The 23,018-nt window shown below is 57.0% G+C and overlaps 2 protein-coding genes across 4 annotated transcripts; one reads left to right on the forward strand and one right to left on the reverse strand.

Annotated features, from left to right (window-relative positions):
• Positions 1-934: 934 nt before the first annotated feature.
• Positions 935-4,039, reverse strand: LOC103166971 (interferon lambda-4-like). The gene is made up of 5 exons (XM_007660152.2): positions 3,878-4,039; positions 2,300-2,443; positions 1,755-1,844; positions 1,082-1,149; positions 935-977 (listed from the first exon to the last, which is right to left on the reverse strand). The coding sequence occupies exons 1-5, from the start codon at positions 4,037-4,039 to the stop codon at positions 935-937; spliced, it is 507 nt and encodes a 168-aa protein (XP_007658342.2).
• A 9,025-nt stretch (positions 4,040-13,064) lies between these two features.
• Positions 13,065-20,469, forward strand: LOC114812048 (leucine-rich repeat and fibronectin type III domain-containing protein 1-like protein). Of its 3 annotated transcripts, XM_029064780.2 has the most exons (7): positions 13,065-13,178; positions 14,215-14,336; positions 15,635-17,073; positions 17,786-18,216; positions 19,416-19,533; positions 19,913-20,041; positions 20,201-20,469. In XM_029064780.2, the coding sequence occupies exons 2-5, from the start codon at positions 14,229-14,231 to the stop codon at positions 19,481-19,483; spliced, it is 2,046 nt and encodes a 681-aa protein (XP_028920613.1). In that variant the 5' UTR covers positions 13,065-13,178; positions 14,215-14,228; the 3' UTR covers positions 19,484-19,533; positions 19,913-20,041; positions 20,201-20,469. The 3 variants fall into 3 exon arrangements, with proteins under 3 accessions (XP_028920613.1, XP_028920615.1, XP_028920616.1); XM_029064782.2 differs by lacking the exon at positions 19,913-20,041; XM_029064783.2 differs by lacking the exon at positions 14,215-14,336.
• The last annotated feature ends 2,549 nt before the right edge of the window (positions 20,470-23,018 follow it).

Here is a 23,018-nt window from a genome sequence, read left to right on the forward strand (position 1 = left end):
GAAATGCTATCACCTCTACCATCTTCAAAGCCGTCCTAAAATAACCTCTCCTCCGGGAAGGCTTCCCTGCCTAACCTCTCATCTCCTCCGCTCACGCTCCCTTCTCGTCACCTCTGCAATTTAAGTCACTTTTTCTACTACACGCACACACTTTTCGAGGTTCAAATCCAGTTTTATTGATGAGTTGATCCAAGAAGACAGCACCCTGTTTCCTGATTGATGGATTTAGCATCCCGGGGCTCGGGGGTCACGGGGAGAGGAGCGGCAACAGCTCACAGAGACGCACACACACAATTTTCGAGGCTCACATCCAGCTTTATTGACGAGGAGCAAGACAGCACCCTGTTTCCCGTTGGATCGATTTATCTCCCGGAGGTAAGGTGGGGGGGGGGGGAACGGGACCCTTAGCTTTTACTGTGACTGTGAGGGCGAAATTACTTCAGTTCCATAACACTACGCACCCCCTCTCTCCCGCCTCGATCTACCCGAACACCTTTCAGTTTTATCTTAATTAGAAAAGGTAACATAGCTTATCTCGACACGTCCCAGTGTAACATGACCCCCACCACGCTAGATAAAATAATGAAAAAAAGACAACACACAATAACTTAATTACAGCGAGCACCAGAGGGGCTAAGTAAAAACGCAGCAGTCCTCATTACTGTTACCATCGATGAAGTAGAAACGATTATAGATACTTCACGTGTCAAATAAATAAATAATAAAATATATAAGATTAGATAACCCCCAAAGGACAATAAATAACGACCGCACAAAACCGAAAATTCCCACCAAAATAAGAACCGAAGGAAGACCACTCGGAGGTCACTCGGGCCGCACCGGTGGATCGCCCCTGGGCCAATCGGAGAGGGAGCGTCGACTTCTGGACTCTGATTGGCCTCGTCGAGGTACGAGAGGAGCCAATGGGAGCTGATCAGACGCCCGCTTGGCCAATGACGGGGTAGCTCTGGATGGGCCTGGGTGCAGGCGGGGAACGGGAGGGTGAAGACGAACCGGGGAAACTGAGGCAGCGGAGGAAAGGGATACGGCTCGGTCGCAGGGCTTCAGGTAGGTGGCTTGCCTTAAGTCCCGGGTCAACAGGCGGAAAAGGTTGAGGACGACTGCCGCCTCCAGGCAGCGGGGCGTGACCTGGGAGGGGGCAACGGCCAGGATCGTCCCGTCCCTTCCCCTGCCTCCGACTCCCAACCCCCCAACCAATGAGAATCAAAACGGTATTCGTCGAATGTTTACTAGGTGCCAGGCTCTGTACTAGGCCCTGGGGTGGATCCGAGCAAATCGAGTTGGACACAGTCCCTGTCCCACATGGGGCTCCCGGTCTCGATCCCCGTTTTACAGACGAGGTCACTGAGGCCCAGAGAGGTGAAGTGACTTGCCCACGGTCACACAGCGGGCAAGCGGCAGAGTTGGGATTAGAACCCGGGTCTTTCTGACTCCCAGACCCGGGGTCTATCCCCAGTAGGCCACTCTGCTAGCTCTTCGGCAGGTAGGCCCGGAGCAGGGTGACTCTCACTCTCCCCCCGTACCCGTGCCTCTTCCCTCTCCTAACAGGGAAGTCCTTCGAAGTCTCATCCTCATCCTTCTTACTGCAGCCTCTCCCTTATTCCTTCTAGGTCTCCTCTGCAGGGGTAGGGGTTAACTGGCCGGGCCCCTTTTAGAGCCTCCGTTCCGCAGCCCGGAGAGCCTCCGGTCGGATCCCCTGTCTTCCTCTCACCCTCTGCCGGGCCCACACTCACCTCCTTCTTGGCCTTGGCCTTACTCCGCAGCTGCCTCCGGGCCCGATGTCCTTCCCAGGACATCTCCCGCTGCCGGGCCGAGGGGGGCACCTGGAGAAGGCACAAACCGAGAGTCGACCATCTCCTCGCCCACCGACGTTGCCACCGGCCGCCTCTGACCAGCCGGGCAGACCCCCGCCCCTCAGCCGTCTGGTTTTCGTTAAGCGCTTCCTCTGTGCCAACCACCGGACTAAGCACCGGGGTAGATCCAAGATAACCAGAGGGGACGCAATCCCCGTCCCGCTTGGGCTCCCAGTCTAAGGGGGAGCGAGACGAGGTATCGAATCCCCGTTTTCCAGGGGAGGAAATTGAGGCACCGAAAAGAGATTCAGGGGGAGGGAGAAGAAGTGAATCCCCATTTGCCAGATGAGGAAACTGAGGCACCGGGAAATGACTAAGGGAGAGAGAGAACGGGTACGGAATCTCCGTTTTTCGGATGAGGAAACTGAGGCCCCGAGAAGCGAAGTGACTTGCCCAGGGTCACCCGGCGGGGAAGGGTCACTCACACAGGAGGCCAGGTCCTCGCAGATGGCGGCCAGCAGCTGCAGGGGCCGGGTCGCGTTCCGACCCAGGTCCAGGCCGCTCAGGTTCCTCAGGACGGCCTGGGCGTGAGCCAGCTCCCTCTCCAGCAGCAGCAGCCGTCCACAGGCCTGGGGAAGGACCGGTCCGTCTGAGGGACCATCTCTGCGGCAGCCCGGCCCCTCTCCGCCCCCCGGGGCTCCCCGGAGGGCTGCGGGGAGGAGGCGGTCGCCGGCCAGGCCGAGGAGACTCACCGTCAAGGACTTGGCTCTCCGCGGGAGCTGGAAGAGTCGGGATGAGCAGTTCCTCATCTCCCAGCCCTGCATTTCCATCTCCTGGCCGGGGAGGGGGGGACATCGATTAATCAATCGATCGATCGATCGATGGTATTTACTGAGTGCTTACTGTGTGCAGAGCACTCTACCCCCGCTCACTACGGGGAAGCAGCGTGGCTCGGTGGAAAGAGCCTGGGCTTCGGAGTCGGAGGTCGTGGGTTCGACTCCCGGCTCTGCCACTCGTCAGCTGTGGGACTGTGGGCAAGTCACTTCACTTCTCTGGGCCTCAGTTCCCTCCTCTGGAAAATGGGGATTAACGGTGAGCCTCACGTGGGACCGCCTGATGACCCTGCATCTCCCCCAGCGCTTAGAACAGTGCCCTGCACGTAGTGAGCGCTTAACAAATACCAACATTATTATTATTACTCTGGGCCTCAGTTACCTCCTCTGGAAAATGGGGACTAAGAAACCGAGGGCCTCGTGGGAAAGGGACCGTGTCCAACCTGACGATCTTCTGCCTACCCCGATGCTTAGAACAGCGCTTGGCGCATAGTGAGCGCTTAAGAAGTATTATGATTATTCCACTAAATGCTTGGGAGAGTACAGTCTAACAGAATTGGCAGACACGTTCCCTCTCCTCAACGAGCTTAGAGTCTCGGGGAAACGGCGTGGCTTAGCGGAAAGAGCCCGGGCTTGGGAGTCAGAGGACGTGGGTTCTAATTCCGACTCCGCCACTCGTCTGCTGGGTGACTTTGGGCAAGCCGCTTCACTGCTCTGGCCCTCAGTTCCCCCATCTGTAAAAGGAGGACGAAGACTGTGAGCCCCACGTGGGACCACCTGATTACCTTGCATCTACCTCAGTGCTTAGTACGGTGCTTAGCACATAGTAAGCGCTTAACAGATACTGTAATAGTAATAGTCAGAAGGACCTGGGTTCTAATCCCGGATCTGTCGCTCGTCTGCTTGGGCAAGTCACTTCACTTCTTTGGGCCTCAATTCCTCATCGGTAAAATGGGGATTAAGACCGTGAGCCTCGCGGGGGCAACCTGATTAGCTTGTATCTACCCCAGCGCTTAGGACAGTGCCTGGCACATCGTAAGCGCTTGACAAATACCATCATCATCATTATTATTATTAGGCCGGGAGACGGACATTAATAGAACTAAATAAATTGCCGATATGGACATAGAGAAAGAGAACGACGGCGACGAGAAGGAGGAGGAGGACGAGGAGAGGACAGAGTGTGGTGGGGACACGGACGGGAGGCTGGGTTCTGGATTCAAAACTTACGTATCGGTTTTGTAGATCCTTGACGTCTCTGAGCACCTGGGGGTCCAGGGAGCCGTAGTGGGCCAGGTAGCATTTTTTCCCGTCCATGAAGCTGGAACAGGAGACTTCCAGAAGCACCAGCCACAGACCAGTAGCCACCAGTGACCAGAGTCTCGCCTCCATCTTCTGTCCTGGCAAGTCAGAGCCCTGGAGAGAACCGTCGGCCTGTAGCCCAGCTGTGTTACTCACCAGTCTCCCTCCCTCTGTCTTCCACCGGGGATTCCTCCTGAGTCTACCCCGCTTCCCGCCCGCTGCAGGCCGCCCGGGACTCCTCCTGAGTCTACCCTTCTTCCCGCCCGCTGCAGGCCATCCGGGACTCCTCCTGAGTCTACCCTTCTTCCCGCCTGCTGCAGGCACACCCTCTTCCGTTTCCCGCTCCCGTCGCTGGAGACGGTCCAGGGTCGGACCTGCCCCAGGCTGCCCCCCGCTTGGCGAGGTCAAGGTGGGATGGGGGACACCCCGGACACTGCCTCTTCTTCCGAGGGGAAACTGAGTCCCCCGGGGGTGGGGAGGAGAGATGTCCCGAGCTGTCATCCCCACGGAGGGGATGGAATTCTTTACCTGGAAAACTCCACCTTGAGGTGCCTCTTGACCGGTGCAGAGCTGGGAGCGGGTCCCTGGCCGGGCTCCGGGCTCCTGGGTTTGGATGGCGAGGGGGCCAGGCTCCCCATTTTTATACGCGGCTCCCGCTTTTCCCTCTTCGCTCTCCTCTCAGCGGGCCGGTCGAAACAGGGAGATTCCCGTTCCATGACTTTTGGAAAATGAAAGCAAAACAGGTAAAAGCAGCGATCCGGGGCCAGATCCAGATCGAGATCAACTTTCCAAACCTCACCTCGGACAGCGCCGAGGAGAGCGGAGAGGACAACCGGGAAAACCCGGAGACACAGGTCTTTTTCTTTTTATCCGGTGTTATTTGTTAAATGCTTACTAGGCATCAGGCCCGGTATAAAACGCTTGGGGAGCAATAATAATAATAATGATAATAGTATTTGTTCAGTGCTTACTATGTGGCAGGTACTGTCCTGAGCGCTGGAGCAAGAAGCAGCGTGGCTCAGTGGAAGGAGCCCGGGCTGGGGAGTCAGAGCTCATGGGTTCGAATCCCGCCTCTGCCACTTGTCAGCTGTGTGACTGTGGGCAAGTCACTTAATTTCTCTGTGCCTCAGTTACCTCCTGGGGATTAAGACCGTGAACCTCACGTGGGACAACCTGATTACTCTGTATCGACCCCAGCGCTTAGAACAGTGCTCTGCACATAGTAAGCGCTTAACAAATACCAACGTTATTATACAAGATAATCGGCTTGGACGCTGTCCCTGTCCCGCATAGGGCTCACGGTCTTAATCCCCATTTTACAGATGAGGAAACTGAGGCACAGAGAAGTGAAGCGAGACCATGCTGCTTGGGGTAGATACAAGGTTATGAGGTTGGACTCAATCTGACCCATATGGGGGTCACAGGCCTAATCCCCATTTTACAGAGGAGGGAACTGAGGCACAGAGAAGTTAGGTGACTTGCCCAAGGTCACACAGCAGACAAGGGGTGGAGTTGGGATTAGAACTCAGGGCCAGGGCCGCCCGGCAGCGGGCCCAGGTGGAGTAGATGGCCGAGGCGGGGAGAGTGAGGAGAGGTCTGGTGTCGGGGGGCGTCCCACCTCTCCAGGATCCGAACCGCTGGGGGTCCCCTGGGAAGAACCCGGGGCAGGTGTTCCTTGGGCGATCCCCGCTCCCATTCCCGCAGAGGTTTTCCCACTCCTCTTCAGCCTTTCTGCCGACCGGCGCTGGGCTGATGCGGGGAAGAGTCCTCAACCCACGGGGGGTCTTGCAGAGGGTAGATGTCGGGAAGGCAACGGCGGGTCCCCTTCCCTCCTCCCAAAGAGGGGGGTCCAGGATTAATAATAACGGTATTTGATAAGTGCTTACTATGTGCCCAGCACTGTTCCGAGCGCTGGGGCAGATAAGCTCTGCCACTTGTCAGCTGTGTGACTGTGGGCAAGTCACTTAACTTCTCTGTGCCTCAGTTCCCTCATCTGTAAAATGGGGATTAAGACTGTGAGCCCCACGTGGGACAACCTGATTCCCCTGTGTCTACCCCAGCGCTTAGAACAGTGCTCTGCACATAGTAAGGGCTTAACAAATACCAACATCATCATCATCATCAGATAAGAGCTAATCCGGTTGGATGCAGTCCCTGTCCCACAAGGGGCTCACTGTCTTGATCCCCGTTTTACAGACGAGGTACCTGAGGCCTAGAGAAGTGCAGTGACTTGCCCAAGGTCACCCAGCAGGTAAGTGGCAGGGCAGGAATTAGAATCCAGGTCCTTCTGCCTCCCGGGTCCGTGCTCTACCCACCAGGCCATGTTGCTGCCCAGACTGCCCCCCCATCTCGAAGGTGCCCCCCATCCCCCTGCCCCCACAGCTCTAGAAATGGAACCCAGGAGTCCGGACCTGTCCGGTCCCTCTCACCTCCTCGTAATTTCCCTCTAGGTCCAGAGCCTGCAGGTTGCCCGGGAAGGGTAATAATAATAATAATGTTGGTATTTGTTAAGTGCTTACTACGTGCAGAGCACTGTTCTAAGCGCTGGGGGAGATACAGGGTAATCAGGTTTCCCGCGTGAGGCTCACCGTCTTCATCCCTATTTTACAGATGAGGAAACTGAGGCCCAGAGAAGTGAAGTGACTTGCCCACAGTCACACCGCTGACAGGTGGCTGAGGCAGGATTCGAACCCACGACCTCTGACTCCCAAGGCCGGGCTCTTTCCAGGGTCCCAGTGGAGGAAGCTGCCTCCTCTCCGGCTACACTGGGGAATGTGTCTGCTGCATTGTTATATCACATTCTCCCAAGGGCTTAGTACAGTGCTCTGCACACAGTAAGCGCTCCATAAATACGATTGAGATATAACAGGTACCTTCCAAGCGCTTAGCACAGTGCTCTGCACACAGTATTAAGTGTCGTCGCGTCGTTTCCGATTCATAGCGACTCCATGGATATACTTTCTCCAGAACGTCCTGCCCTCTGCCAAAATCGGCAACCTTTCTAATGGTTCTTCCCTTATCGTTGTTGTGGTTTCTATCCATCTAGCTGTTGGTCTGCCTCTTCCACGTTTTCCTTGGACTTTTCCTAGAATTACTGTCTAATCCAGAGAATCTCAGTCCTCCCGATTATGTGTCCAAAATATGTTAATCTAAATCGAGTCATTTGGTCTTTCAAAGACCACTTTGATTTAATTTGCCCCCAAATCCATTTGTTTGTTTTTCGGGCAGTCCGTGGTATTCGCCAAAGCCTTCTCCAATATCACATTTCAAAACAATCAGAGTTCTTTCTATCCTGATTTTTCACTGTCCGGCTTTCGGATCCATACATTGTCACTGGAAACACCATAGAGTTGGCAATTTTTTGTGTACTTTTGTGGCAATTGTTACATCAGCATATTTCATTACTTTTTCCAGTCTCTTCAGTCTCTTCCTAAGGTTAATCATGGGGAAGCAGTATGACGTAGCGGACAGAGGACGGGCCTGGGAATCATAAGGTCATGGGTTCTAATCCCAGCTCTGCCACTTGTCTGCTATGTGACCTTGAGCAAGTCACTTCACTTCTCCGGGCCTCAGTTCCCTCATCTGTAAAATGGGGATTGAGACTGTGAGCCCCATGTGGGTCAGGGACTCTGTCCAACCTGATTTGCTCATATCCACCCCAATGCTTAGTACAGTGTGTGGCACATAGTAAGGGCTTAACAAATACCATAATTTTTAAAAAAATCTAAGGCGTATTTCTTGGCTAGTAATTCCTTTATTATTGATTATCGATCCCAGGAGAGAAAAATTGTTAACTCTTTCCATCTTCTCTCTGTCCACTACAAATGTGTTTAAATTTCCAGTTGTCATGATCTTTGTTTTCTTGACATTTAAATGTAGGCCCAGCTTTTTGCTCCGTTCCTTAACTTTTAATAAGCCCTTCAAATCTTCTTCACTTTCTGCTAGTAGGGTTTTATCATCAGCATAAGGAGGAAGGTTGTTTATATTCCTTCCTCCAATCTTTACTCCCCTTTCGTCTTCATCCAATCCAGCTTCTCTCACTAGGTATTCGGCTTAAAGGATGAACAGATAAAGCGACAAGATACATTCTTGTCTTACACCCTTACAAATGGGAAACCAATCTGTTTCTCCATATAGAGAAGCAGCGAGGCTTAGTGGAAAGAGCACGGGCTTGGGAGTCTGAGGACGTGGGTTCTAATCCCGGCTCCGCCGTTTGCCTGCTGTGTGACTTTGGGCAAGTCACTTCACTTCTCTGTGCCTCAGTTACTTCATCTGTAAAATTGGGAATTAAAAAACGTGAGCCCCACGCGGGACAATCTCATTCCCCTGTATCTACCCCAGCTCGTAGAACAGTGCTCGGCGCTTACTACGGTATTCACAAATACCATAATTATCATTATTCTGTTCTTATTGTAGACTCATTCAGTAAAGGCAATTGAGTCTGTTTCCCCAGCCCAGACTGTCAGCTCTTTGTGGGCAGGGAATGTACCTTGTTTATTGGGGTATTATCCTCTCCTAAGCGCTTAATACAGGGCTCTGCATATAGTAAGTGCTCAGTAAGTACGATTGAATGGATGAATGAGAAACTTGAGCCGGAGTCACCACCTCCTTGGCTCCTCTGCTGCCTCTAGACTGTGCGACCCAGCGACTCCCCTCCCCCTTTGGTCTCCTCGACCCCCGGAGGCTGAGGACGCCTCACTGTGGGCAGGGAACCTATCCATCAACTCTGCTATAGTGGACTCTCCCAAGCACCTAGTACAGTGCTCTGCACGTAGGAAGTGCTCAATAATCAATCAATCCATAGCATTCATTCATTCAATTGCCTTTACTGAGCGCTTACTGTGGGCAGAGCACCCTACTGAGCGCTTGGGAGAGTACAATACGTCAGAGTTGTATAACAGAGTTGGTTTCCCGCAAGGAGCTTGCAGTCTAGTCGGCTGGAATAAATGCCGTGTCAATCAATCAACCGGATTTATAGAGCGCTGACTGTGTGCAGAGGACTGTAGTAGACGCTGGTCAGAAGTATAAGTCCGGTGGCGCCGAGCGTTCTGCGGAGCCTTGAGCTCTCCCTTCCCGCCTCCAGGATTCCCGCCCGTGGCCACCAGAGGGCGTGCCCAATTCATCCATTCAGTCGTATTTATTGAGCGCTCACTGCGTGCAGAGCACTGTACTAAGCGCTCGGAAAGTACAATTCGGCAACAGATAGAGACAATCCCTCCCCAGCAACGGGTTCACGGTCTAGAAGTGAATATATTAGCATCTCGTTCTTCATGCGCGACCAAACTCTTGGAGCTGGGGAGGGGAGGGACTCCCCGCCTCTCTGTTTCGTCCTCGGGTCTGTCTCTGTCGGGGTCTCCCTGGGTCTCTCGCTAGGTTATCTGGGCTCTCTCTCTCGTGAGGGTGTCTCTCTGGATCTCCGGGTCTCTGGATCATTCCTTCATTCAGTTGTATTTATTGAGCGCTTACTGTGTGCAGAGCACCGTACTAAGCGCTTGGGAAAGTACAACAACAAATAATAATAATCGTGGTATTTGTTAAGCGCTTACTATGTGCCGAGCACTGTTCTAAACACTGGAGCACTGTTCTAAGCGCTGGGTACATTCCCTGCCCACAAAGAGCTGACAGTCTGGGCTGGGGAAACAGACTCAATTGCCTTTACTGAATGAGTCTACAATAAGAACAGAATAATAATAATTATGGTATTTGTTAAGCGCTTACTATGTGCCGAGCACTGTTCTAAACACTGGAGCACTGTTCTAAGCGCTGGGAACAGTGACATTCCCTGCCCGCACCAAGTTTAAAGTCGAGAAGGGGGGAGACAGACATTAATACGGATAAATAAAACGACAGATATGGACCTAAGTGATCTGGGGCTGGGAGGTGGGGAAGAGCAAAGGGATAAATAAAATGACCGATATGGACATAAGTGGGGATGGGGATGGGAGGATGAGGGAGGGTGGAGGGGACGAAGGAAAGGGAGATGAAGAAAAGTGGGACTTAGTCGTGGGCTAGAGGTCGGGATCAGGATCGCTCGGACGCCTGGGTTCTAGTTGCCCCCCACACCCACAAGCACATCCTCATCTCCTTCCCCACTTTCGGTTGCAAGGACAAGAGCCCTCGCCCCTTCCCCTTTCAGATCCTTCCACACCCCAGGTCCCCCCGCCACGACCCCGGAATCCTGCTTCTGCTGTCCAGCCTCCCCTCCCCCCGGGGAGCCCCCTCCCTCCCCACCCCCCTCCCCCCTCCCCATCGCAGAGCCAGACGGTAGCTCCGTTGCCATGGTGACGGCGTGACTTCCCCGAGCTCGGGTCCTCCCGCCGAAGCTGCTCTCTGATTGGCCGGACTCGGGAGAGACGAGTTGATGGGGGTCTCAGCCCCTCCCCTCCCCCCCGCGAAGGGGCTGCGGAGACTCTGAACCCAGCAGCAGAGACCCCCCCTCCCCCACCTCCCCACTCCCCCCAGGCTTTTTGTTAGGGTGTGTGTTAAGCGCCTACTACGCGCAGGGCATCGTACTAAGCGCTGGGGTAGGTACAGCTCCACCTCTTGTCTGCTGTGTGACCGTGGGCAAGTCATTCAACTTCTCTGGGCCTCAGTGACCTCATCTGTAAAATACGGATTGAGGCCGTGAGCCCCACGTGGGACAGGGACTCTGTCCCACACAATTCGCTTGTATCCGCCCCAGCGCTTAGCATATAGTAAGCGCTTAACACATACCAGAATTATCATTACTTAGTATTGTTATTACTGTGGCCAGGGAACGTGTGAACCAACTCAGTTATATTGTATACTTCCGAGGGCTTAGTACAGTGTTCTGCACAGGGCAAGTGCTCACTTAAAATGACTGATTGATTGAGGTTGATTAATGTCTGCTGTGTGACCTCGGACAAGTCACTAAACTTCTCTTTCCTCAGTTACCTCATCTGGAAAATGGGGATTAAGACTGGGAGCCCCATGTGGGACAGGGACTGTGTCCGTCCCGATTACCTTCTATCTTCCCCAGCGTTTAGAACAGTATTTGGTTCATTGCTTAACAAATACCATAATTATTATTATTATAAGTATTATTAATAGGACCAGGGCCTCCCACCCACCCCCACCCACCCAACTTAGTGCCCCCCCCCGCAGACAGCAGGTGCCAAATCAGTAATCCTAAAGTCTGACCTCTGTCCAGATGCCATTCCCAACCCTTTGAGGCAGCTTGGGGGCTGGAGCAGGGGAGGGGGTGGGAGATGGGGGTGGCAAGGGGACAGCAGCAGGGGAAGAATCTCCCAAGGTACAAATCCTACTATACCCGGAATCCCATACAATTGATTTGATTGATTAAAACCACGGAGTCCAGGGTTTCAATCCGCAGAACCCTAAAGAGTGTTATGCAGAGCCCAGGGAGAGATTAGGATCCTTGGGGTGTGACATACAGAGTCCCGGAGGTGTCACAGAGCCCTGGGGGGTGACATACAGAGCCCCAGGAGTGTAACATAGAGTCCCGGAGGTGTGATTTACAGAGTTGCAGGGGGTGAGGGGTCGGAGGCCTCATACGGAGCCCCAAATTGAGAAACAGCATGGCCTAGTGGATAGGGCACCGGCCTGGGAGACAGAGGATCTGGGTTCCGATCCCTACTCCCCCACTTGTCTGCTGTGTAACCTCGGGCAAATCACTTAACGTCTTAATGCCTCAGTTTCCTCACTGTAAAATAGAGATTCAGTACTTGTTCTCCCTCCTGCTTAGAATGTGGGCCCCGTTTGGGCCAGGGACTGTGTCTGACCTAATTAACTGGTACCTACCCCAGTGCTTAGTACGTGCTTGGCACAAAGTAAGTGCTGAACACATTATTATTAATACTATTATTATTTTTACATACACAGTACCGGGAGTGTGACACACCTGGTCGCACCCTGGGTGTGTCATAGAGTCCAGGGCGTGTGACGTACAGAATTCTGACGATGTGACATACAGAATCCTGGGTGAGTCATACAGAGGGCCGGGGGTGTGACATTCAGAGCCCTGAATGTGTCATACAGAGGCCCAGGGGAGGGACATACAGAATTCCGAGGGTGGGACATGCAGGATCCCAAGGGGTGTATTACAGAGTCCAGGAGGGGGTGACATACAGTGTTCCGGGGGGGGGGGGGTATTAGAGTCCCGAGTCTAATCCCTGGCTCTGCCACTGGTTAGCTGGGTGTCCTTGGGCAAGTCACTTTAATAATAATGTTGGTATTTGTTAAGCGCTTACTATGTGCAGAGCACTGTTCTAAGCGCTGGGGTAGACACAGGGGAATCAGGTGGTCCCACGTGGGGCTCACAGTCTTCATCCTCATTTTACAGTTGAGGGAACTGAGGCACAGAGAAGGTAAGTGACTTGCCCACAGTCCCACAGCTGACAAGTGGCAGAGCTGGGATTCGAACGCATGACCTCTGACTCCAAAGCCCATGCTCTTTCCAGCAATGATGGTATTCGTTAAGCGCTTACAACGTGCCAGACACTGTACTAAGCGCAGGGGTAGGTACCAGTTAATTAGGTTGTTCATTACTTTCCTGTGCCTCAGTTACCTCATCTGGAAAATGGGGATTGAGGCTCTGAGCCCCACACGGGACGGGGACTGTGTCCGTCTCGATTTGCTTGTATCCACTCTAGCGCTGAGTACAGTGCCTGCCCCATAGTAAGCACTTAACGAATACCATAATTTTACTACTATTATCATTTTTGTTATGATCATTATTAGATACAAGTTAATCACGTTGGACCCAGTCCCTGTCCCACTTCGGACTCACGGTCCTAATGTCCCTTTTACAGATGAGGTGACGGAGGCCCAGAGAAGTGAAGTGACTCGCCCCAAGTGGCACAGCAGACAAGCGGCGGAGTCGGGATTGGAATCCAGGTCCTACAACTCCCAGGCCCGGGTTCTCCTCACTAGGCCACGCTGTTTTAGCTGAGAATCTAAGAGAGCCCGGGGCCCGACAGAGACAGAGATGGAGGGAGACGGGGAGAGAGCACTGAGGCCTCGCCCCCTGCCCAAACCCCTCCCCCGCTCCCGTCCCCTCCTCTCCGGGTCCCCCCACCCCCTCCTGGGCTCAGGGCGGAGCAGCGTTTGCTGAGTCCGCAGCGGCGGCAGCCGCGGCAGCCGGAGACCTGAGGCTCCGGGGCCCGGGACCGGACCGGACCGGACCGGACGCGGGGTCCAGCCCATCCGGAGCGCCGGACCCAGCATGTGAACCCGCAGGGCGGAGCAGGTAAGGGAGGAGGGCGCTGGGGCGGAGAGGAGGGGGCCATCCGGGGGCGGATGGAGGGATGGAGGGATGGAGGGATGGAGGGATGGATGGTTGGGTGGGTGGGGGGGGGGGAGGAGGGGCGCCATCCCTTTCTCTGCCTCCTCGTCTCTGCCCCTCTCCTCGAGCTGGACTCCCATCCCCGCCCCTGAAGACCCTCGGCCCCGGCCCGGTTGGCCGAGGGGGCCGGGAGGTGGGCGGGAAGCGGGGGGATGGTCCTCCAGGGCCCTTCTCCCCCATCGTTTCCCGGCCCTGGCGTGGAGGGGTCGCGCCTGCCCTCTTCGTTCTTCCTCCAGCCCCTCCCTGTGAGTGTGTGTGCCTGTGTGTGTGTGCGCGGTTTTTTTTGGGGGGGGGGTGAGTATGTGTGTCAGTATGTGAGCGTTTGATTTATTTATAGGTATATTTATGTAATCCATATATATGTTATATATGATATGGATCTAGATACGTAATGTAGATCGCATATGTATTATACATCTAGATAGGGATATATAGATTCTTATGCAAGAGTGAATGGATGTGTGTGTCCGGATGAGGGTCCGTGAATGTCTTTGTCTGGCTGTGGGTCTGGCTGGGCGTCCAAGCCGACGTCTGCCCGGATCTTCTGATCACCCATGTGTCTGTCCAGGTGTGTGTCTGGGTCCATGGGTGGATGTGTGCGTGTGTGTGTGTGTCTGTGAGTCCCTGTGTGTGTGTGCCTGTGCATGTATGACTGTATTACAGCTCCAGACGTGGCTCCTCCCTGCCTCAGTTTCCCCCTCCTGCTCTTCTCTTGAGGTTTTGGGGGAGGAGATGGGAGAGAGTAACTCGGGGGAGGGGTGGGGCGGGGGAGAATCCTTTGACTTTTGATTTTCCTCTTTGCTGGTGCTCTTGGGACCCCAGTCGTTGGAAGTGGGCAGGGGAAAGCTGATCTCTACTTGACCTCTCTGCTTCCCGGGACTTATAAAATACTATCACTCCTACTAATACTAATAATAGTTAACTGCTTATAATGTGCCAGGCGCTGAACTAAGTATGGGGTTGATGCAGTATATGAGGAACAGACCCGGTTCTCCACCTACATGGAGCTCACAGTCTAAGGGGAAGGGAGAACAGGCATTTTGTCCCCATTTCACGGAAGAGGTGAGTGAGGCCCAGAAGGGTGAAGTGACTGGCCCCAGGTCACCCAGCAGAGAAGTGGCCGAGCCGGGATTAGAACCCAGGTCTTCTGGCTGCCGGGCCCGGGCTCTTTCCACTAGGCTACGCTGCTTCATAATTCAGTAGGAAGGGAAAGCCAAATCAGGAGACAGAGAGACAAGAGCCAGGGGAGGGGGAAGGGAGGGAGTCCCGGGAAAGTATCTACCTCAGCGCTTAGAACAGTGCTTTGGCACATAGTAAGCGCTTAAAAAACACCATAATTATTAAAGGGAGGCCGATCTCCTCGTTCACCCCCCAGAATCCAGTTGCGTCCTCCCTTCAACGGATCGGTGGGACAAGGGATTGTGCCTATTTGCTTGTATCCACCCCAGCGCTTAGTACAGAACCCGGCACAGAGTAAGCGCTTAACGAAAACCACAGTGAATACTATTAGCCCGAGCATTCATTCATTCAATCGTATCTATTGAGCGCCTACAATGTGCAGAGCACCGGACTAAGCGCTTGGAATGGACAATTCAGCAACAGATAGAGACAAGCGCTGCCCGACAACGGGCTCACGGTCCATTCATTCATTCAATCGTATTTATTGAGCGCTTACTATGTGCAGAGCACCGGACTAAGCGCTTGGAATGGACAATTCAGCAACAGATAGAGACAAGCGCTGCCCGACAACGGGCTCACGGTCCATTCATTCATTCAATCGTATTTATTGAGCGCCTACAGTGTGCAGAGCACTGGACTAAGCGCTTGGAATGGACAATTCAGCAGCAGATAGAGACAACCGCTGCCCGACAACGGGCTCCCGGTCCATTCATTCATTCATTCAATCGTATTTATTGAGCGCCTACAGTGTGCAGAGCAGTGGACTAAGCGCTTGGAATGGACCATTCAGCAACAGATAGAGACAACCGCTGCCCGACAACGGGCTCACGGTCCATTCATTCATCAGTAGTATTTATTGAGCGCTTACTACGTGCAGAGCACTGGACTAAGCGCTTGGAATATACAGTCTCCACACACACACACACACACAGAGGCCCACAGGTGCATGCAGGTTGGAGGGGAAGGGACGAGTCCGGGTCAGGGACCACCTCCGCCCCCCCCTCCCCCCCCCCCCAGCTCGGCTTGCTCCTCCCAGCCTGCAGACCGCCCCCTCGCTGGCCCCTCCCCGGCGAGGGGACCCTCCCCCGGCTCCGCCCCTCGTGCCAGCCCGCGGAGGGACGGGGGGCGCGGGCCCGGAGCTCCGGGCCAGGCCGACCCCCGTTTCCTCTCCGCTTTCCCAGCTCCTCCGGCCGCGGGGGCCGGACCCGCCGCCTCTTCCTCGTCGTCGTCGTCGTCGCCGTCGTCGTCCTCCTCCCGGCCCCGGGGCCATGGAGCAGCTGGCGCTGTGGTCCCTGCTCCTGACGGCGCCCGGCTGGGCCGACCTGTGCCCGCGCCGCTGCCACTGCCAGGCCCCGGCCCCGTCCCTGGCCGTTCTGTGCGCCCGCACCGGGCTGCTCTTCGTGCCCGCCCTGCTGGACGCCCGCACGGCCGAGCTGCGCCTGACGGACAACTTCATCGCCGCCGTCCGGCGCCAGGACTTCGCCAACCTGACCCGCCTGCTGCACCTGACCCTGTCGCGCAACACCATCAGCCAGATCCTGCCCTGGGCCTTCGCCGACCTGCGCGCCCTGCGCGCCCTGCACCTGGACAGCAACCGGCTGCTGGCCCTGGACGGCGAGCAGCTCCGCGGCCTGCCCAACCTGCGCCACCTGATCCTCAGCAACAACCAGATCAGCTCCATCGCCCCGGGCGCCCTGGACGACTTCGTGGAGACGCTGGAGGACCTGGACCTGTCCTACAACAACCTGGAGGGGCTGCCCTGGGCCGCCGTGGGCCGCCTGGCCAACGTCAACTCCCTCAACCTGGACCACAACCTCATCGCCCACGTGCCCCCCGGCGCCTTCGCCAACCTGCACAAGCTGGCGCGGCTGGACATGACGTCCAACCGGCTGAAGACCATCCCGCCGGACCCGCTGTTCCTGCGCATCCCCGTGTACGCCAAGTCGCGGGGCTCCCCGCTGTCCTCCCTGGTGCTGGGCTTCGGGGGCAACCCCCTGCACTGCAACTGCGAGCTGCTCTGGCTGCGCCGCCTGACCCGCGAGGATGACCTGGAGACCTGCGCCTCGCCCCCCGGCCTCCTGGGCCGCTACTTCTGGACGGTGCCCGAGGAGGAGTTCGTCTGCCAGCCGCCCGTCATCACCCGGGCCTCGGCCCGCGCCGCCGTGGCCGAGGGCCAGCCCGTCAGCCTGCGGTGCCGGGGCTCGGGGGACCCGGCCCCCAGCGTCCACTGGGTGGCCCCGGACGGGCGGGTGGTGGCCAACTCCAGCCGCCTGCGGGTGTCCGAGGCCGGCAGCCTGGAGATCGCCGTCACCCGCCCGCGGGACAGCGGCGTCTTCACCTGCGTGGCCTCCAACGCCGCCGGGGACGCCACGGCCTCGGTGGAGCTGAGCGTGGGGCCCCGGCCGCGGGAGGGCAACGGCAGCCGGCCGGGGCCGTCGGACATCCTCACGGCCGGCCGGCCCAACGGCACGGCCGCCGGCGCCGAGCCCGGGGCCGTGGCCGTGGCCGAGGTGACCGCCTCCTCCGCCCTGGTGCGCTGGGAGCCGCGGGCCCCGGCCCCGGGGCTCCGCATGTACCAGATCCAGTACAACAGCTCGGCCGACGACACCCTCATCTACAGGTGCGGCCCGGGGGCGCGGCGCCAGGGGCGGCGACCCCCGGGGGACGGCCGGAGCCCCCGGGAGATCTCCGCGCCCTTCAAGGTCGTGGGTTCCCCTCCCGGCTCCGCCACTTGTCAGCCGCGTGACCCCGCGCAACTCACTTCACTTCTCTGGGCCTCAGTTCCCTCATCTGGAAAATGGGGATGAAGACTGTGACCCCGTCCCCCGTCCCCCGTCCCCCCTTTGTGGGACAACCCCATTCCCTCGAGTCTCCCCCAGCGCTTAGAATCAGAACAAGCGCTTGACGAATACCGTTATTAGTATTAAAGCCGGCACCGGCCGCTGCGGGGTCTGGGAAGGATGGGGACGAGTGTGAGGGAGTTTTCTTGTTCTTATGGCATTTGTTAAGGACTTTCTGGGTGTCCCTCCCTCGGGGAGGGTACAAGGGAATTAGGTGGGACCCAGTCCCCGAACCGCGTGGGACTCGCGGGCTCAGCAGGCGGGAGAACGCGTATCGATCCCCATTTTACAGTCGAGGACACCGAGGCGCCGAGGAGGAAGGTGATGGCCGGCGGGCAATCGGCAGAGACGGGCTTAGAACCCGGGTCCTCCGACTGCCGGGTCAGGGCTCGTCCCACCGGGCCGGCCGACCCAGGGTAGGCGAGGGAAGGAGGGCGGACGGGCTGGGCCCTCCCCGGGGCCTCTCACCCCCTCCCCGTGTCGCCCACCCAGGATGATCCCGCCCTCCAGCCGCTCCTTCCTGGTGCTGGACCTGGCGTCCGGCCGGGCCTACGAGTTGTGCGTGCTGGCCGTGTACGACGACGGGGCGACCGCCCTGACCGCCACGCGGGCCCTGGGCTGCGTGGGCTTCTCCACCCTCCCGGAGCCCGGCCAGTGCCCGTCCCCGCACCCCCCGGCCCTGGGCGGGGGCACCCTCATCGTTGTCCTGGGCGGGGCCATCGCCGCCTCCGCCCTCGCCTTCATCTTCATCCTCATCGCCCGCCACCGCGGAGGCTCCAAGACCCCCGGCCCTCCGGTCAGCCACGTCTGCTCCCAGACCAACGGGGGCGCGGCGGGGCCGGGGGGCCCGCCGCCCAGAAAGGACCAGGAACCCAGGGCCCTGGCCATTGAGCCCCACGATCCGCCCTACGCCGGAGAACAGGGTGAGTGATCATCCGTTCATTCATTCGATCGTATTTATTGAGCGCTTACTGTGTGCAGAGCCCTGGGCCGAGCGCTTGGGCGGGGACAGGAGAACAATAAACAGACGCATTCCCCTCCCACACGAGGTTGCCCCGTCTCCCTTTCCCCACATGCCCGGGTCTGCTTTCTTCCTCTCGTCTCCCCCGCGTCATTCCCCCGTGGGTTCCGGGCTGGCCGGAGGGATGACAATAATAATAATGATACTAATAAATATGGTATTTGGGAAGCAGCACGGCCTAGTGGGTAGAGCCCGGGCCTGGGGAATCTGATCCTGTGTGACGGTGGGCAAGTCACTTAACTTCTCTGGGCCTCAATTTCCTCATCGGTAAAATGGGGACTGTGAGCCTCACGTGGGACAACCTGATTACCCTGTATCTCCCCCAGCCCTTAGAACAGTGCTCTGCACATAGTAAGCGCTTAACAGATACCAACATTATTATTATTATTATTATTATTAATAATCCCAACTCCTCCATCTGTCTGTTGTGTGACCTTGGCCAAGTCTCTTCACTTCTCTGGGCCTCAATTATGAGCCTGATGAGATGAGTCCGTGTAATCTCTGGGACCGTCAGCCCCATAGGGGACATGGACTGTCTCCCGTCTGATTGGCTTGTATGGGCGCTTGACGCTTAGCAAGCGCTTAACAAATATCACCGTTATTATTGTGTGTTAAACTAGGGAAAGAATGGGGTTGAATGGGAGCATTTCGTTCATTCAATTCAATAGTATTTATTGAGCGCTTACTATGTGCAGAGCACTGTACTAAGCGCTCGGAATGGACGAGTCGGCCACAGGTAGAGACAGTCCCTGCCGTTTGACGGGCTTACAGTCTAATCATTCGAATCCCAGGGTGCAAAGGATGCTGAGAAAGTAGCTCATCGCCTCGCAGAGGAACCCTAGAAAATTGCCCGGACTCCATCGCAAAGGGTGCCGGGAAGCCACCTAGGTCCTTCGAAAAGGCTGCTGGGAAATTCCCTAGGCAGAACCGCTTCTCCTCCCCCAAGCCTAGGATGCTGAGAGATCCTGGCGGGCGGAGGGTGGGAAGCTCCGTTTCGGAGCGGGAAGGGACAGGGTGAAGAGGGCCTCTTGGGGGGGGGGGTTCTAAATCTTGGAAAGGAATCCTCCATCTCCCCCACCTCCCCACCCCTTCCACCCTCAGCCTCCGCGAGCCCAGCCCGGCCAGGGGAGAAGACGAAGCCAAGCGAATGGACGGACGTGATCATCTGACGCCGCCGTGCGAACTCGGGACCAGGGGGCCGCGGGGGCCGTGGGGTCTGGTGAGCATGGCGGGAGACCCCCTCCCCACCCACGCACGGGTCCTGTCTAGCTCGGGGAGTGGGTTCCCCTGCTGGGGATTGAGAACAGGGACGGGGGTGGGGGGAGAAGAAGAGAACAGCAGCAGGAATGGCGGTTCGACTTCAGGAAGGATGCGTGAGTAGGCTGCGGAGGGCCAGGCTGGAACGTTTCCTTCTCTAGAGAGAGGGAGAGCGAAGACCCTGTTGGAGAGAATGTGAGAAGGGAGACAGGGTTATGGGGGGGGGCGGTGAACGGGTTGACTCCCCAAGATTGCAACTGGAGCAGGAGGTGGAGGTAAAACCCAAGCGTCCCGGCCACCCCACTCCCCGGATCCCCATTCTGGTGTCTGTGTCTTCTCAGGTTTCAGGCCCAATCCCTCAATCCCCTCTCCCTCCCTTGAGCGGCCCTGGAGCCCCCTGTCCCTAGGACCCCTTGCCCGGAACCCCTGGACAGCCAGAGCCCCTGGAAGGGAGGCGAGAGGCCAGGGAGGTGAGAATTGGGGCCGGGGGAGGAGGGAGGGGAGGGAGGTGGGGACCCCGACCCCACTGGAAAGACCTCACTAAGCCCCGCCCACTCCGATTTCCCTTCCCCCCCCCCCCACTCCTGTCCCCCCCACCCCCGCTCACCTCTCCCACGATTTCCTTCCAGGCCCGTTGCCATGGAGACGAGGGGGGGGCGGAGCGGCCATCTTGGATGTGTCCACTCAACGCCGACGAGAGCCAGACCCACGCAAGGCCACGTGGACTGTCCCCTTCCCCCCACCTCCTCCCGTGACCCTGGAGGGTGGGGAACCAGGTCCCTCTGGGAAGACAGGGTCACGGGGGCTCTTTTCTACCCCCGTCCCCTTCCATCAGGGACTTTTTAAAAATAAAATGGCTCGTGAAGCTGGCTGCCACTCCCAAGGCCTGACCCCTGGATCCCCCGCGTCTGGCGGTCTGTCCGGGGCAGTCCCGTGAGGAAGCAGGGAAGGGTCCAGTGACCTCCTAGAGCTTGGAGGGGAAGGATCTGGTTTAGGGAGGGGGGCGCCTGACTTGAAGGTCTCGCTCTTGCCCTGGGCCTCCGGGGCAGGAGGAGGCAGCGCGGCAGAGTGGATAGAGCACGGGCTTGGGAGTCAGAAGGTCCTGGGTTCTAATCCAGGCTCCGCCACGCGTCTGCCGTGTGACCTCGGGCAAGTGACTTTACGTCTCTGGGCCTCAGTTACCTCGCCTGTAAAATGAGGATTGAGACGGTGAGCCCCATATAGGACAGGGCCTGCGTCCAACTTGATTGGCTGGTATCCACCCCAGCACTTAGTACAGTGCCTGGCACAGGGTGAGCACCTAACGTATACTACAATTATGATTCTTTTTCTGAGAGAAAAGCTGAGGCGCAGGAGCCTCGGCCCTCCTGGTTCTGGCTCGCCTGGTCATGACCCTTCCCCACCTTTCGTAGTCTTGTGATTTGGCTTTGCTCCGGGAACCGAGGCAGTTGGCGAGGGGGAAGGCGAAGGCTCCGGGGAGGGAGGAGGGGGCTGGCAGCGGGTCGGAGCTGGGGAGATGGAGATGACAGAGCTGGGCCAATTGCCCGAACCACGTTGTCCTGGCAGGCACCATCTGGGTGCCTCACTTCCACTGCCCACTCTGCCTCTCCAGGGTGGGGGCTGGGCCCCGCAGCGGTGGGCGGGGGGCGGAGGAACAAGCCTGGAGCCCAACTCTCCGGACCCCAGGAAGAGAGAGTTATCTGTAGGGCATCCCCAGGAGTCCAGAGGCTGGCCTCGCCTCAGCCCATTGTCTTGCAATTTGACCTTTGACTCTCAGGGGGGAAGGAAGGGGCCCGGAGCTTGGAGGGCCTCAGAGATGCTGATTTAACCCGATTGGCTTGCGTCCCCCCCCCCCCCCAACGCTTAGTACAGTGCCTGGTACTTAACAAATACCACAGTTATTATTATCCTTATCCCTGTCCTGGCAACCCCCGGGAAAGCCCAGCGGGTCAGCGGGCGGGTGAGTTAGATGGGCAGAGGGAGGGAAGAAGGGAGGGAGCTCTTCCTCTTGAGGAGGAGCCCACTCATTCGATCGTTTTAAGCGCTTACTATATGCAGAGCATTGTACTAAGCGCTTGTCGCCACCTGCTGGACATTTTTTCTTCATTCCATAGTATTTATTGAACGCTTACTATGTGCAGAGCACTGGACTAAGTGCTTGGAACGGACAGTTCGGCAACAGACTCAGTGTCCCACCTCCCCGACACGGTGTCTCCCTTTGGAACAGACGTGATCGATGGGAAGTTCCAAGCCTTAAAGACCAGTGGGAAGTGGTTTTGGAGTGACAGCTGATGGTGCAGTAGCAAACCACAGCTTCAACATTCCCAGTCAGTGAAAGCAGGAGGGATGGAGGCTAGACTTCAAGGAGGTTGGAGATCAAAAAAAAAATAAAGGCGGGGAGGGGAGGCTGAGTGGCCTCCTTCCCCTTAAACTACATAGAGGGGAGACCCCATCTGAGCGGAATGGGGGAGGGAGGGTCGGAGGCAGTGGGATGGATGGGATGACCCCGAGAAGGGGTGGGATTTGCCCCTGATGAGGAAGGGAGCGTGTCTGCACAACGCTGCCTGGGATTGAGACTCTGAGCCCCACATGGGACAGGGACTGTGTCCAACCCGATTAACTTATATCCACCCTAGCGTTCAGAACAGTGGTTGGCGCATAGTGAGCGCTTAACGAGTACCACGGTAATTAATAATAATCATTCAGGGCTCAACTCCGTTCCCCAGATGTCCCAGGCACGGAACATCTGGGAAGCTGGTGAAGCTGCAGCTGGAGCAGAGGCCTTGGCTAGGCCAGCGAGGCCCCCGCCTCCCCCAGACTTGCCCCCAGGGACGGCGAGGGGGTCAGCCTCACCAGAGACGGGGCCTCCGGGGGATGCGAATTGGGGGGGTGACAGGGAAGACCCTTAAATCCCAGCACATCTTGCCCCTTCCCCTAGCTGCTTCCCCAGCCCTCTCCCCGACCCCCGATGCTCGGTCCGGCATCCTCCCCGGCCTGTCCATTCTGCCGTGACCTCAGGCACCTTCAGCCCCACCCCGCCGGCCGCATCCCTCCCCAGCCCCCTCCTTTCATTCAATCAATCGTATTTATTGAACGCCTACCGTGTGCAGAGCACCGTACTAAGCGCTTGGGAAGCACCCTCCTGCTGTCTGTCTCCCCCTGTGGACTGTAAGCTCATTACGGACAGGGAATGTACCTGTTTATTGTTATAAGCCCTGTACTAAGCGCTTGGAAAGTACAATCCGTCAACAAAGAGAGACAATCCCTGCCCACACCGGGTTTACAGTCTAGAAGGGGAGAGACAGATATCAGAATACCAGATAGCAGAGTCAGAGAAGCAGCATGGCTTAGTGGGAAGAGCCCGGGCTTGGGAGTCAGAGGTCGTGGGTTCTAATCCCCGTTCCGCCAGTTGTCTGCTGTGTGAATTTGGGCAAGTCACTTCACTTC

Source organism: Ornithorhynchus anatinus, chromosome 5 (assembly GCF_004115215.2).
Source record: "Ornithorhynchus anatinus isolate Pmale09 chromosome 5, mOrnAna1.pri.v4, whole genome shotgun sequence".
Taxonomy (NCBI): Eukaryota; Metazoa; Chordata; class Mammalia; order Monotremata; family Ornithorhynchidae; genus Ornithorhynchus; species Ornithorhynchus anatinus.

Bases quoted from the DNA above. Each gene is read 5' to 3' on its own strand.
- LOC114812048 (XM_029064780.2), top strand. From the start codon at position 14,229: ATGGGGTTGATGCAGTATATGAGGAACAGACCCGGTTCTCCACCTACA. The intron at 14,337-15,634 runs GTGAGTGAGGCC...CCGCTTTCCCAG, and splicing joins GTCCCCATTTCACGGAAGAG to CTCCTCCGGCCGCGGGGGCC. The intron at 18,217-19,415 runs GTGAGTGATCAT...TTCCACCCTCAG, and splicing joins GCCCTACGCCGGAGAACAGG to CCTCCGCGAGCCCAGCCCGG.
- LOC103166971 (XM_007660152.2), bottom strand. From the start codon at position 4,039: ATGGAGGCGAGACTCTGGTCACTGGTGGCTACTGGTCTGTGGCTGGTG. The intron at 1,845-2,299 runs GTGAGTGACCCT...TGCCTTCTCCAG, and splicing joins GCGAGGACCTGGCCTCCTGT to GTGCCCCCCTCGGCCCGGCA. The intron at 1,150-1,754 runs GTGAGTGTGGGC...GCCCCCTCCCAG, and splicing joins AGGCCAAGGCCAAGAAGGAG to GTCACGCCCCGCTGCCTGGA.